The 12,353-nt window shown below is 34.0% G+C and overlaps 1 protein-coding gene across 1 annotated transcript in view; it reads left to right on the top strand.

The window, feature by feature from the left end:
* The window catches only part of TAOK3 (TAO kinase 3), a 148,670-nt gene that overhangs the window by 66,192 nt on the left and 70,125 nt on the right, over positions 1–12,353 (top strand). The window contains exons 3-9 of the mRNA XM_006754140.2: positions 511–719; positions 1,619–1,690; positions 2,508–2,609; positions 5,874–5,919; positions 6,807–6,903; positions 9,579–9,692; positions 10,822–10,913. Of these exons, the coding sequence (XP_006754203.1) occupies positions 600–719; positions 1,619–1,690; positions 2,508–2,609; positions 5,874–5,919; positions 6,807–6,903; positions 9,579–9,692; positions 10,822–10,913 (643 nt within the window). The 5' untranslated portion in view covers positions 511–599. The remainder of the gene's footprint in view (positions 1–510; positions 720–1,618; positions 1,691–2,507; positions 2,610–5,873; positions 5,920–6,806; positions 6,904–9,578; positions 9,693–10,821; positions 10,914–12,353) is intronic.

The following is a 12,353-nucleotide window of genomic DNA, read 5'->3' as shown; positions in this document are numbered from 1 at the left end:
TGTAATGTTGCTATAAATATCTATGCACAGATTTTTGTGTGGACACCTGTTTTCATTTCTCTTGGCTATATACCTAGGAGTAGGATTTCTGGATCAAATGGCAACTCTGTGTTTAAGTTTTTGATGAACTGCCTATCTGTTTCCCTAAATGGCTGCACTATTTTACATTCCCACCAGCAGTGTTAAGAGAGTTCCAATTTTTCCACATCCTTACCAATTCTTATTATCTGACTTTTTGATAATGCCCATCCTAGTGGGTATGAAAAGATATCTCTTGTTTTAATTTTACTTTTCTAATGACTAGTGATGTGGAATGTTTTTTTCATGTGTTAATGGCCACTTGCATATCTTGGGAGAAATGTCTATTCAAATCTTTTGCCCATTTTTCTTTTGAGTTACTTTTCTTTATTATGGAGTTATAAGACCACAGTGCTTTTTAATATCAATTTGTATTGCCACCAAACAAAATGTGTTAGAAATAAGGTAATGTCAAACTTAATTTTTCTACAGGTACTAAAAATTTACCCCCAAAATATTGTCAATGAGAGATAAAGCTGATTGGAATATCAAAAGCAAAACCTTTGCAAGTACTGGTCATCATGCCTAAAGGGGTGCCAAAGGACCCAGAGATTGCTGATCTGTTCTACAAAGATGATCCTGAAGAACTTTTTATTGGTTTGCATGAGATTGGACATGGAAGTTTTGGAGCAGTTTATTTTGTAAGTAATGAAAAAGAATCATTTAGATAGATCAGATTAAGAAAGTTTGACTTCTACACATTCTATTACTTGAAAAATACACTTGGCTTTAATGTCTATTCTACAAATTAAATGATATTTCCAGTAGAGGCAAATAGTCATTGCAGAAAAGCCAGTCCAGAAATCTAGGCATTATTCAAGTTAATGGTATCTATATTAACTGACTGCTGTCAAGGTAATATTAAAAAGTTATAAGCTTGAAGTTGAGCCCTATGAATTTCCACTGTATGCCACACTTTTTCCTGCCTTAGGGCCTTTATATATGCTCCTACTTAGAAAATGCTGCACATTGCATACCTGTCCCTCTTTAACTCTTGTTTGTCCTACAGATTTCAGATTAAGTGTTACGTCCACAAGATAGCCTTTCCTGTTCAACCCTCCAGCACTAAATCAAGACTTTTTAAATGATCTCCTAACACCCTGTGCTTGTACTTTGTTGCATTTATCACAATTGTAATTAAATAATTGTGTGAGAGTTTTTGATTCATGTATATTCCTCCCACCTTTTAATGGTTATTTCATTACATAACTGTACTATATTTATTTAACTGGTTCTCTATTGATGGAGGTTCTATATGATGAAGCCAGTGTGGATGCTTTAGAAATATGACTTGTTTCTGTTTGAATAAATATATTTTATTAAACCCTAATTTTTATAGTGTAATCTTTGCATGTATACAGAGAGGGATTAAAATAAACTGTTCTTTAAAGTGGGATGGAAATGTCTACCTAAACCTATCAAAAGTTGGACTATCTTTAAATCGTGATAATGAAGTGTGAAAATGTTAAATTCTCTAGTCAAATATTTAAGAACCATCATTCATTCTTTTTGTTTTACTTTCTTCACTGTCTTAACACAGGCCACAAATGCTCACACCAATGAAGTGGTGGCAGTTAAGAAAATGTCGTATAGTGGGAAGCAGACACATGAGGTAAGTTAAAGACAGTTGAATACCTAAACTGACAGAAGTAAGTTAATATGAAATTGATAGAAGAAACAAAGTTCTTTAAACATTTTTAAAATATATTTTTTTATTGATTTCAGAGAGGAAGGGAGAGAGAAACATCAATGATGAGAATCATTGATCGGCTGCCTCCTGCACACCCCCTATTGGGGATTGAGGGCACAATCCAGGCATGTGCCTTGACTAGGAATTTAACTGTGACCTCCTGGTTCATAGGTCAGTTCTCAACCACTGAGCCACTCGAGCCAAGCATCTTTAAACATTTTTTATCACAATTCTTTTTTTCCCTCCTTCTGGAGCATACATTAAACATTCCTAATATTCTAACGCAGTCAGCTGTTTTGTGGAATAGATGGGTTGTACAGTGGTCGGCAAACTCACTAGTCAACAGAGCCAAATATCAACAGTACAACGATTGAAATTTCTTTTGAGAGCCAAATTTTTTAAACTTAAACTATATAGGTAGGTACATTGTTTTTAACTTAATTAGGGTACTCCTAAGGCTTAGGAAGAGGCACACTCAAGGGGGCAAAGAGCCGCATGTGGCTCGCAAGCTGCAGTTTGCCGATCATGGGGTTAGTATAATGGATTGAAATATGTATTTGGTGTTAGATTTACATTTACATGTATTCAAACTTAAAGAAGTAACATAAGATTAAATGGCTTCTTCATTTATTAAAGATTTACTTTGTCCCTTTAAAAAATAAAAAGAAATGATGTATGTGTACTTGATAATAAAGTACTATTTTAAGCTTTAGAATGATAATTTTTTTTTCTTCAATAGAAATGGCAAGATATTCTTAAGGAAGTCAAATTTTTACGACAGTTGAAGCACCCTAATACCATTGAGTACAAAGGTTGTTACTTGAAAGAGCACACTGCTTGGGTAAGTCAAAAGACCTCTATTATTTATTTTTTTCTATTTTTTTCTCTTATCTCCTTGATCTATGAAATTATCAGTCCTCCTTGATCTATGATAACACAAGGTGCACATAGTCTTTCACATTTGTTAATGCCTTAGAATATGCCATATGCTATATATTCTATAAGAATGATATCTAGCCTATGGGAAATTGCTTTCTATAAGCACTCATTGAAGAAATGGTGGAAGTTAACATGATTTTATAATGACTTATTTATGAAAGTAAAGAGCAGGGCCTTCTATTCTCATTCTAAAATTTTTATCTTTGACATTTTTCATTCCCCACTCCAATTTCTGCATAGTTCAGAATTGTGCTTGGTATTGTAATGCCTAAGTTTTATCAAACAGGGCCAAGCAATAATTAAAATGAAACAATCTTTTGTTTCACTCTGTCTTCTTAGTGTATTTTTACATGATTGTGTTTCTGTTGGGCACTGTTCAGTACATAAAATGTCATACTTTGTACTTAATTCAGATTGCACATTCCAATTTAAAGTCTAATTTAACTATCATTTATTGAGTACTTACCAGCACTATGTCCTTTCCTGTACATGATCTCCACTTAAGGAATTGAATTTTTTTCCCAGATAGACTATCAAACAGTATACTTAAACATTTCTGATCAAGTAACTCTTAAGATATCTAGAGCCATTGTTTCTGATCTGAGGAGAAATTAATCAAGGCATCTCTCATGATCTGGAAATCAGTTCTCTGGAAATCTCAACTGTCTTGAAGGAGTCAAGAAAGGGATTTTGAGCAGGCAGGATGAATGTTACATATCAGGTGTTCAATCTCATGAGTTCAGGTCTTCAGAAAAATCCTCTGAGCTCTTAGTTGAAGCCTATTTACTCTTAGATTACACAGAGTGCTAATAAGCTTGGTCATGGGGTCTCTATCTCCAACAGATTTGATGGGTTAATTAGGAGAAGCTTTAGGAACTGAGCTGCTTGCTGGAGACATACCTACAAACAGCCACAGACTAATTTGACCATAAGGAAGAAGTTGGGAAAGCTAAAGTATGGAGCCTCATTTTATGATCTGAGCATCATATGGTTCTCCTGTGCTTGTGTATTAAATTGTTTTTTTTTCTCCTGCTTAAAAGAAGAAGAAAGAAATTAGAAAAGTATGGGTACAGCCCTAACTGGTTTGGCTCAGTGGATAGAGCATTGGCCTGCGGACTGAAAGGTCCCAGGTTCGATTCCAGTCAAGGGCATGTACCTTGGTTGTGGGCACATCCCCAGTGGGGGGGGAGGGGGTGGTAGTGCAGGAGGCGGCTGATCGATGTTTCTCTCCCATCAATGTTTCTGACTCTCTATCCCTCTCCCTTCCTCTCTGTAAAAATTAATAAAATATATTTTTTAAAAAAGAGAAGTATGGGTATAATTGAGAAATGTTTCCATTAAAATTCATTAAAGAAAAAAGAATGTATTTGTCAATTATACCTTGATATAGCTGAAAAAATTGTGCATATAAACGGCTACCCTTCATTATAATAACCACTTATGTGGACTCTCATTTCACAATAAGATGAAATTAATGTTTATAATCTGCTTACTTTTAATGTTAAGCTGAAAACTATAATAACATTTCTAAACTTTAAACTTTTAAGTTCCTTATATTGTTCTAAATTATTCTAGCAGGACAATAATTTATATATTCATATATTTAATATTATGCATAATTTAATGATTTAAGTATATAGATATATAACTTGATTATTATAGAGTATATTGTATATGACATATATCACTATATGTATTATGTACCTTGAATTGCATTGCTATTGGAATAATTTAGAAAAGTGAGATAGATTGAATATATAATCTATAATAATAAAAGCGCAATATGCTAATCAGACCAGACATTCATCCCGACAACCTTCCAGATGAAGCTGCGGCAGCAGCGGCGGAGCCCCTTGCATGAATTTCGTGCGATGGACCTCAAGTATTACATATAATATAGAATTATAACTCTCTCTCTCTCTCTCTCTCTCTCTGTCTATATATATATATATATATATATACACATATATATATATCATGTTCTCTTAAGTTATTTTGATAACACAAGGTGCATGAAATATAGATATATGTTTTATACTAGTTTTTGAATGAAAGGAACCAATATATTAATATTGGTTATGTCTAGGTAATTAAGGAAACTAGTATTTTATAATGAGCATATGGCATTTTTTAGAATAACAAAATAATTTGTAGGAGTATGTGTGCTTGTGTGTGTATGTGGAGACTGGTCACTGAGCATTCACAGTTCTGACCTTGGCTACAAATCAGTAGTCTGGGACACCTGAAATATCTAAGATGGAAATAAAGAAAGTTTTCTAATTTCTGCTTGTAAAAGACCTCCCAAGATTGCAAATATCAATAATATTTTAATATTATTTTCAAATTATTTTAAGATATAACTTTCAATATCTCATATTTTGGGAATTTGAGCTAATGCAATGATATAGGCTACATCTTTAGATTGAGTTCTAAATAATATTTCCTTTTTCTCTTTTTAAGTGAAGGTAGAAGTAAATGATCTTGTTGCTATAGATGCAAATACTTGATATTTTCTTGCTTAACCCTTTTAAATAAAATTATTGCTTGATTTTAGGAGGGGAGATAGAGAAAGAGAAAGAGAGATCATAACAATGACTTGTTGTTCCACTTATTTATATGTTCATTGGTTAATTGTTGTATGTGCCCTGACAGAGGATCAAATCTGGACAATGCTCTAATAAACTGAGCTACTGGGCCAGAGCTGTTTAACACTTTTTAAATGTGAAAATAAGGAATTTATTACTTATTATTGGCTTATTTTATTTAACTTCTATTTCCTTGTATCTGTTTTACTGGCTCATGCATTTGGTTGCCAGTTTCCAAGTTATAAAATTTAAAATTTGGAGTATAACCCAAGCCACCTTAAATCCCTTTTTGAAACAAGATGATGTAGAATGTAGTAGAAAATAGGTAAGTTGGAGTACGGAGTCAATATTTCCATACCCAGTCCCCTTAGAGTTTTAGACTAATTCCATTTCCAAGTAGGAGATAACAATAACAAATGATAAAAATTATAAAAACCAATTAGTTCCAGTTGACCAAAATTGAATCCAGGGTCAAATAGGCCAGGATATTTATTCTTCTAGTATTCTTAGGTCCTGGGTTGGTCGTTTGGTTTTAGCAGTTTCTTGTTCATTGTTCTGGTTATTGTTTTAATCTCTTACAGTTGGTGATGGAGTATTGCTTGGGCTCAGCCTCTGATTTGTTAGAAGGTAAGAATCCGAACAGTCCCCTCCTTTCTGTTTTACCTTGACCAGGATGTTATCTGCTCTTAAATTAAAGTCCAATTTGGGCAAGCCACATGGATGATGACTTAGACTTACGGATTGTGTGCATAAGCTATGCAAACTTTGTAGTGCCACCAAAACTATCTGAGTAATGATTAGCAGTCCTCCTACTTTTTGTGTGTGTGTGTTTTTGTTTTGTTTTTTAGTTCATAGTTCATCCTGGGAAGGTACTACTAAAATGTTTACTAATGGGATGAAGTATATGCAGCCAAAAACATTAAATTTATATTTATGTATGGAAGAGAGATAGATGGAATTAAATTAAATATTAATATTTAACTCTTGCAAATACCTGACTGACCCAGTTTTCCATAGATGCTGTTATAACCAGAGACTGTTAAAAATTTACATTAAAAAACTTTCTAATATCATCCTTAATCTCTGAATAGAAATTGCTTATTAGCTGCTTTCACAAATATTGAAAACCTATAGTTAGAGGAGTGAGATAGATGCTTCAGGGAAGAGGGGAATAATGCAACCTAAAACACTCTAGGGTTATAATGTGAGAAGAAACTAGTGAATTTGGGCCTGGTCAACTGACTTGCAACTGACAAATAAATTAATAATTCATTACCACAAATATCAGGCTTCGTTTTATTTTGTGTGAACAGGTTTGTTTGTTTTTATACTTCAGTTTTCTATTATCTGATTATTTATTGCTGTTCTATAGAAAATATATATCTTGTGTGTTTAGATGAATGTGTGCCCAATTTGTCACTTGAGAAAGTCTGTAATTCAGTTTGGTATAGTTGTATAAGATAAAAAGAGGCATGAAACTGATCATGTACTCCTGAATGTTTTTCCTTCCTCAGTTCACAAGAAACCACTTCAGGAAGTGGAGATCGCTGCCATTACTCATGGTGCCTTGCAGGGGCTAGCCTACCTGCATTCTCATGCATTGATTCATAGGTAAGATTAGAGACTAGTTACATTTTCATTTCAGCTGTAGGACTATCTGTTCAACGAACCTTGTAAATTAGTGCATGCTCCAATTTTTAGGGCGCCTAAGGATTTATGGGTAGCAAATAGACTGCCGCTGCTTGTGGATGTAAAAAGTAAAGTTGCCAGAATTTAGTTCCTATCTCTTGGTCTCTCCCATGTATCCACAAAGACTTACATTATCTCTGTTCTATAGGTAACTATTCTCCAGGCAGGGTGTTGCAGGGAAGAAGAGCTCAGCAATCTTTTGATACTGTGTCAAGAAGAGAAAAAAATAAATGAGTCTTTCTTGCATATATTTATTTTCTAGCTCAGTTTCTTCTCCCCTTTCAGTTGCAAATAACAAATCTATCTTATATAAATACATGCTGTTTTATCACTTTAAAATGTTTTCTGTTTCTGTGATTCATATAGATATTTAGAATAGTATTTTATTGTCTTTATTTTGGCAGATGAAGAAACTGAGACTCATAAAGATTTAAATAACTTGCCTATGGTTTCACAGCATTTATGTAATAAAGAGTAAAACTCACATTTCCTAGCTCCTAATTCAAGGCTTTCCCCTACCTTATATTTTTTTTCTACTGTTGTACAACCCCACTCTATTTCCCACCACTAACTTCTCCTAAACAAAGATGTTGTTTTTAATATTTTTCTTTCTCAGTAAAGAACTTCTAGTACAGTTACTTAAATGAATAGTGCAGAAGTAGTGGACTGTGAGTTATGTGTCAAGTAACTGAGGTGGCTCGAAAACAAAAGAAAACACTGACATTTGCTAGGAAGAAATGAAACTATTAGGTCATAGGTTCCCCTTTTCTGTTTTAATCACATAAGACTAGCCATCACAAGATACTGGTACCAAAAAAGCAGAACCAAAATTCCTGCTGTGAATTTATAAAGACTAACTATGTATAATAAATATTGATTAAATAAATTGAACCATAATTTCTATGGATTTGACATTAAAATCCTATATAATAAAAGCCTAATATGCTAAGTGTCCACCATTTGTTCGACCATTCAACCAGTATGATGTGCACTGACCACCAGGGAGCAGATGATCCAATCAATAGTTTAGCTTGCTGCTGGGATCTGGCCTATCGGGACTGGGCAAGGGGGGCTGGACACGCCCTGGAGCCCTCCCACAATCCCTCCCTGGCCCCAATTGTGCACCGGTGGTGTCTCTCCGTCTGGCCTATGCTCTCTTGCAATCCAGGACCCCTTGGGGGATGTGGATGTATTTGGCTTGTTCCCAACAGGCCAGGCTGAGGGACCAGACCAGTGCACAGATCCATGCACCAGCCTCTAGTATATGTATATATATCTTTAATTCCAAGATGTCATTAAGGAATGCCAACTTGTTTATGATTTTGTTTGTTCCTATTAAAGCCACAATTCAGCTTTTTATGCTTTTGTTATCTTAATCTGCACATTAATGTGTTAATGCTATATTATACTTTAACTTTTTTAATATGTAAAAGAAGTTGAAAGGACACGAAATTTTTAAAGAATGCTCTTTATTTAATAATAAATGCTATCTATGTCTCATTTTATTATTTTGACGTAAGAGGCTAGCTAGTCAATGTTGTAATTGAAAATAATAGAGAAAACATTTTTTGTTGTTGTTGTAAGAAATAAATAATGCTTTTTTTTAGTTCTCTCTGCCAATTCCTAATGTCATCATGAGGAAAGAAACTGAATTTTCAAGGAAGATTTTTGGAAACGTTGTTTTGGAAGTATTTGAACCTTATCATTTTCAATTTGACATAGATTTACCTCATTCTCTCTGCTTTATCTTTTCACTGCCCATCAACTTACAATTCTTGGTTCACAGTACTCATTACACCTCATACCTTTTTAAAAGAGAATAAAGAATACATCTACATCTTATCATTCTAAATTATCATACTGAAAATGATTTTTAAATTATATTTTAAAATCTTTTTGCTGCATAAAATATCTAATAGCTTTAGTAGTAACCACTTGCAATTCTTTGCGGTAATACAATAAATGCAATTTCCTGACCCCTAATCCTTGTTTGTTTTGATCTTTCAGGGTCTTCTTTTTACTGTACAGTGTTATTTTTAAAATAACACCTTCTATGTAACATGGTACTCAACTGCCTTAGAGTTGCAGTTACAATTAAAGGCAGAGAGAAAGGGTCACAGGCAAGAAAGAAAAGGTATGTGTGTAGAGGAAGCTTATTGGTAGGTAGTCAATACAGAGTCATTGAAGGTTTGTTTAGTCTTCAAAAAATATCAAGTAATTCGGAAAAGGGGGGGGAAAGGCGGTTACAAATGGCGCCAATTTTCCCAGCACAAGGAATACTGTTGGTGACTGGATTTAGCAGCTAAGAATATGGTTTTGTAGTGTAGCAATTGAATAGGTTTCCTTGTCTGTCATAACTGCCTTTTTTTCTCATTGAAGAGAGCTCTACCTTTCAGTGTAATTACTATGACCTACCTATAAGTACACCCAGGAATCTGGGCCCCCTTACAACATGCAGTAATTACTAAGTCCCCTTTTAGCTATCTGAGCAAGGTTTTTTAAAATAAACTTTTTGTCTTATTAATTGCATGCTCTGACCTTATTCCATAATCAAAATTGAAAAGTAATTTTCTAACCTTCTTATTTTTTTCCTACAGGGATATTAAAGCAGGAAATATTCTTCTAACAGAGCCAGGTCAGGTGAAACTAGCTGATTTTGGATCTGCTTCAATGGCTTCTCCTGCCAACTCCTTTGTGGGCACACCTTACTGGTATGTAGAATTAGAGAACATGACATAGTTTTAAAAATATGCATCCACGAACAAGGTTTTGCTTTGCTATTTTGACAATGTCTCACCATGTCTCTTAAAATGAGATTATATTACAGAAGGATAGAAAACTCATTAGCAAAAAAACACTCTGACTTAGTATAAAATTTCTGGTGACTTTAAATTGTTCAAATAAGGTTGATGTCACTGTGTGTAAACTGAGCAGGATTATCAACACACTGTCCAAGCTCAGGTTTTAGATTTCATTTAAAGTTTCTTTTCAACTTTTCTCTTGAGGCAGAGTCTCTAGGCAAGGAGGGTAGCTTCTTTAACCTCCTCTAGCCAGTGAGCATAAATACTGCCTTTCAGTGAAAGAAATCCAGGTTCTTCTGTTTGCTGAATTCTCTGATACTTTACCTAGCTTATCATTCTGACTTAGTTTTATCCCATTCCATTCAAGATTCCTTTCCTTCCTTTCATAGATGCATTGGAATTTTATTGTATCTTAGAGAATGACTTATATCCCTGGAAAATTGCTTACCTACCAAAATAATTAGCTATTTGAAATTTTTTTCAACATCATCGAATAGCATTTGCTAAGCAACTACTTACATACACTATTAAAGAACAAAGCATATTAAACTGATATGACCCCTGTCCTCCTAATGAAAGTCTGTTATGGACAAAGTAACATTCATAGCAGTTTGTTTGTTTGTTAGGTTGGTTGGTTTTAAGTTACAATATCTTTGGAAGATTTTTCATGTTGCTTAAAGTAATTTATTTGTTTAAGCGTTTCATACATATTAATCCTTTATTAATTTCTGAGGTAGCTATTAGAATTATCTCCATTTTACAGATGAAGAAACTAATATACAGGAAGGTTAAGTAAACTTACTGAAAATCAAACCTAAAGGAAATAGTGGAACCAGAGTTTATTGAAAATAATGTATTATTTCATGTAAATCACTAAGTATATTATTTACATTTTGAATAGTGTTTTTTACCAAATGATTTGTGTAAGGAAGTAATATCTTTATGAGATAAAGTTTTAGAACACCCTCGAAACAGTTATTTTATTGAATCACTTCATTAGGTAAATTTAGTTTTTAATTTACAACATTATTTTTGGCAGGATGGCTCCAGAGGTGATCTTGGCTATGGACGAAGGACAGTATGATGGCAAAGTTGACATTTGGTCACTTGGGATCACCTGTATTGAATTGGGTAAGTAAAGACTTGCTTTCATTGTATTTTTTGAGACTCACTCCTTATTATGATTGTTAATTCATCCATCCAGCCATTGTTTAATGTGTTACTAGTATACGTGTGCCAGGCAGTGTGAATTCATTATATTTTCCCTCATGTTCTTGTATAACATCAGAAGATTGCTTTCTCTCTGGTACATTTTCAAGTTATTAATTTAAGTAAAACATTGAGCAGATATGGCAGTGACCAATGTGGGAATCATGATAAGTATTACTATTTGAAAAATAGCCATTCTCCATACTATAAATGGTAATATATGTCTTTTCTTCATGTAATATTTGTTATTCAATATACATTCCACTTATTTAAGGGACATTTGAGAACGTAAAAATAGGCTTACCAAAAATCTGACTCTAAAAACTATATTTGACCCAACCTATAAAGAGAGAAACCCCTAGAGAAAACTTCATTTTAGAAGATACTGCCAGCTTTTTTAAAAATATATATTTGTATTGATTTTAGAGAGGAAAGGAGAAGGAGAGAAACATCAATAATGAGAGAGAATCATTGATCGGCTGCCTCCTGCATGCCCCCCACTGAGGATTGAGCCCGCAATTTGGGTATGTGCCCTAGACCAGAATCAAACCCGGGACCCTTCAATCTGCAGGCTAACACTCTATCCACTGAGCCAAACCAGCTAGGGCAATAACTGCCAACTTTAAAGTTGTTCCTCAAATAGTTGTAGTTATCTAAAATTAATTAAAATACCAAGTAATCTCTTGTTGTAAGCTTTAAATTTTAATATATCTTAAAGTTACATTTATTCAGTTATATACCGGTAAATTTAACCAGTGACTCTTGGAGGGTGAGGGAATATGAAAAGCTCTAATTTGTATTGCCAATTTTCATGGTGTAAATATTCCCACTATAGCCAATTTCAAGTTACCAGTTGATTCACTAAATGTGGAGTTGGGGAAAGGTATGCACAGTTGACCTTCCAAAGCCAGTGTGAGTTGGCTCCAGCACAACACTGCCTTTATCTCGATATTTGTATACATTTTATTTTATTTTTCTAACTACTAGCCCGGTGCATGAATTCATGCACATTGAAAGGGAATTAATTAAAGGAACGTAATTTGGACTCACTATCTAATATTAATAATATGTGAGCACGAGGCAGTCACGTTTCTGAAATTCAATGACATGAATTTTAGCTATTACTTTGCCAAATAAATGGAATTTACAGATATCATTTAAAAGAGCATTCAGCTTAATATTAAAAACTCTGGCTACCAAGTCAGGTCTGTTTTCAACTTTTTGCCAGCGTTGTAAATTGTTTGCAATATCTGCCCATTTGGGGTTGCATGTCACGGTTACAAATAAATCAGGCTTGCCATACCTTGTTACAATTGCCATAGCATCCTGATATCACTGCTGCATATTTCTGGGACTACGCTC

This window comes from Myotis davidii, unplaced genomic scaffold, assembly GCF_000327345.1.
Source record: "Myotis davidii unplaced genomic scaffold, ASM32734v1 scaffold1330, whole genome shotgun sequence".
NCBI classification, from domain to species: Eukaryota; Metazoa; Chordata; class Mammalia; order Chiroptera; family Vespertilionidae; genus Myotis; species Myotis davidii.
Note: the sequence above shows the minus strand (reverse complement) of the source record. Positions and strands in the feature narration are given on the sequence as shown.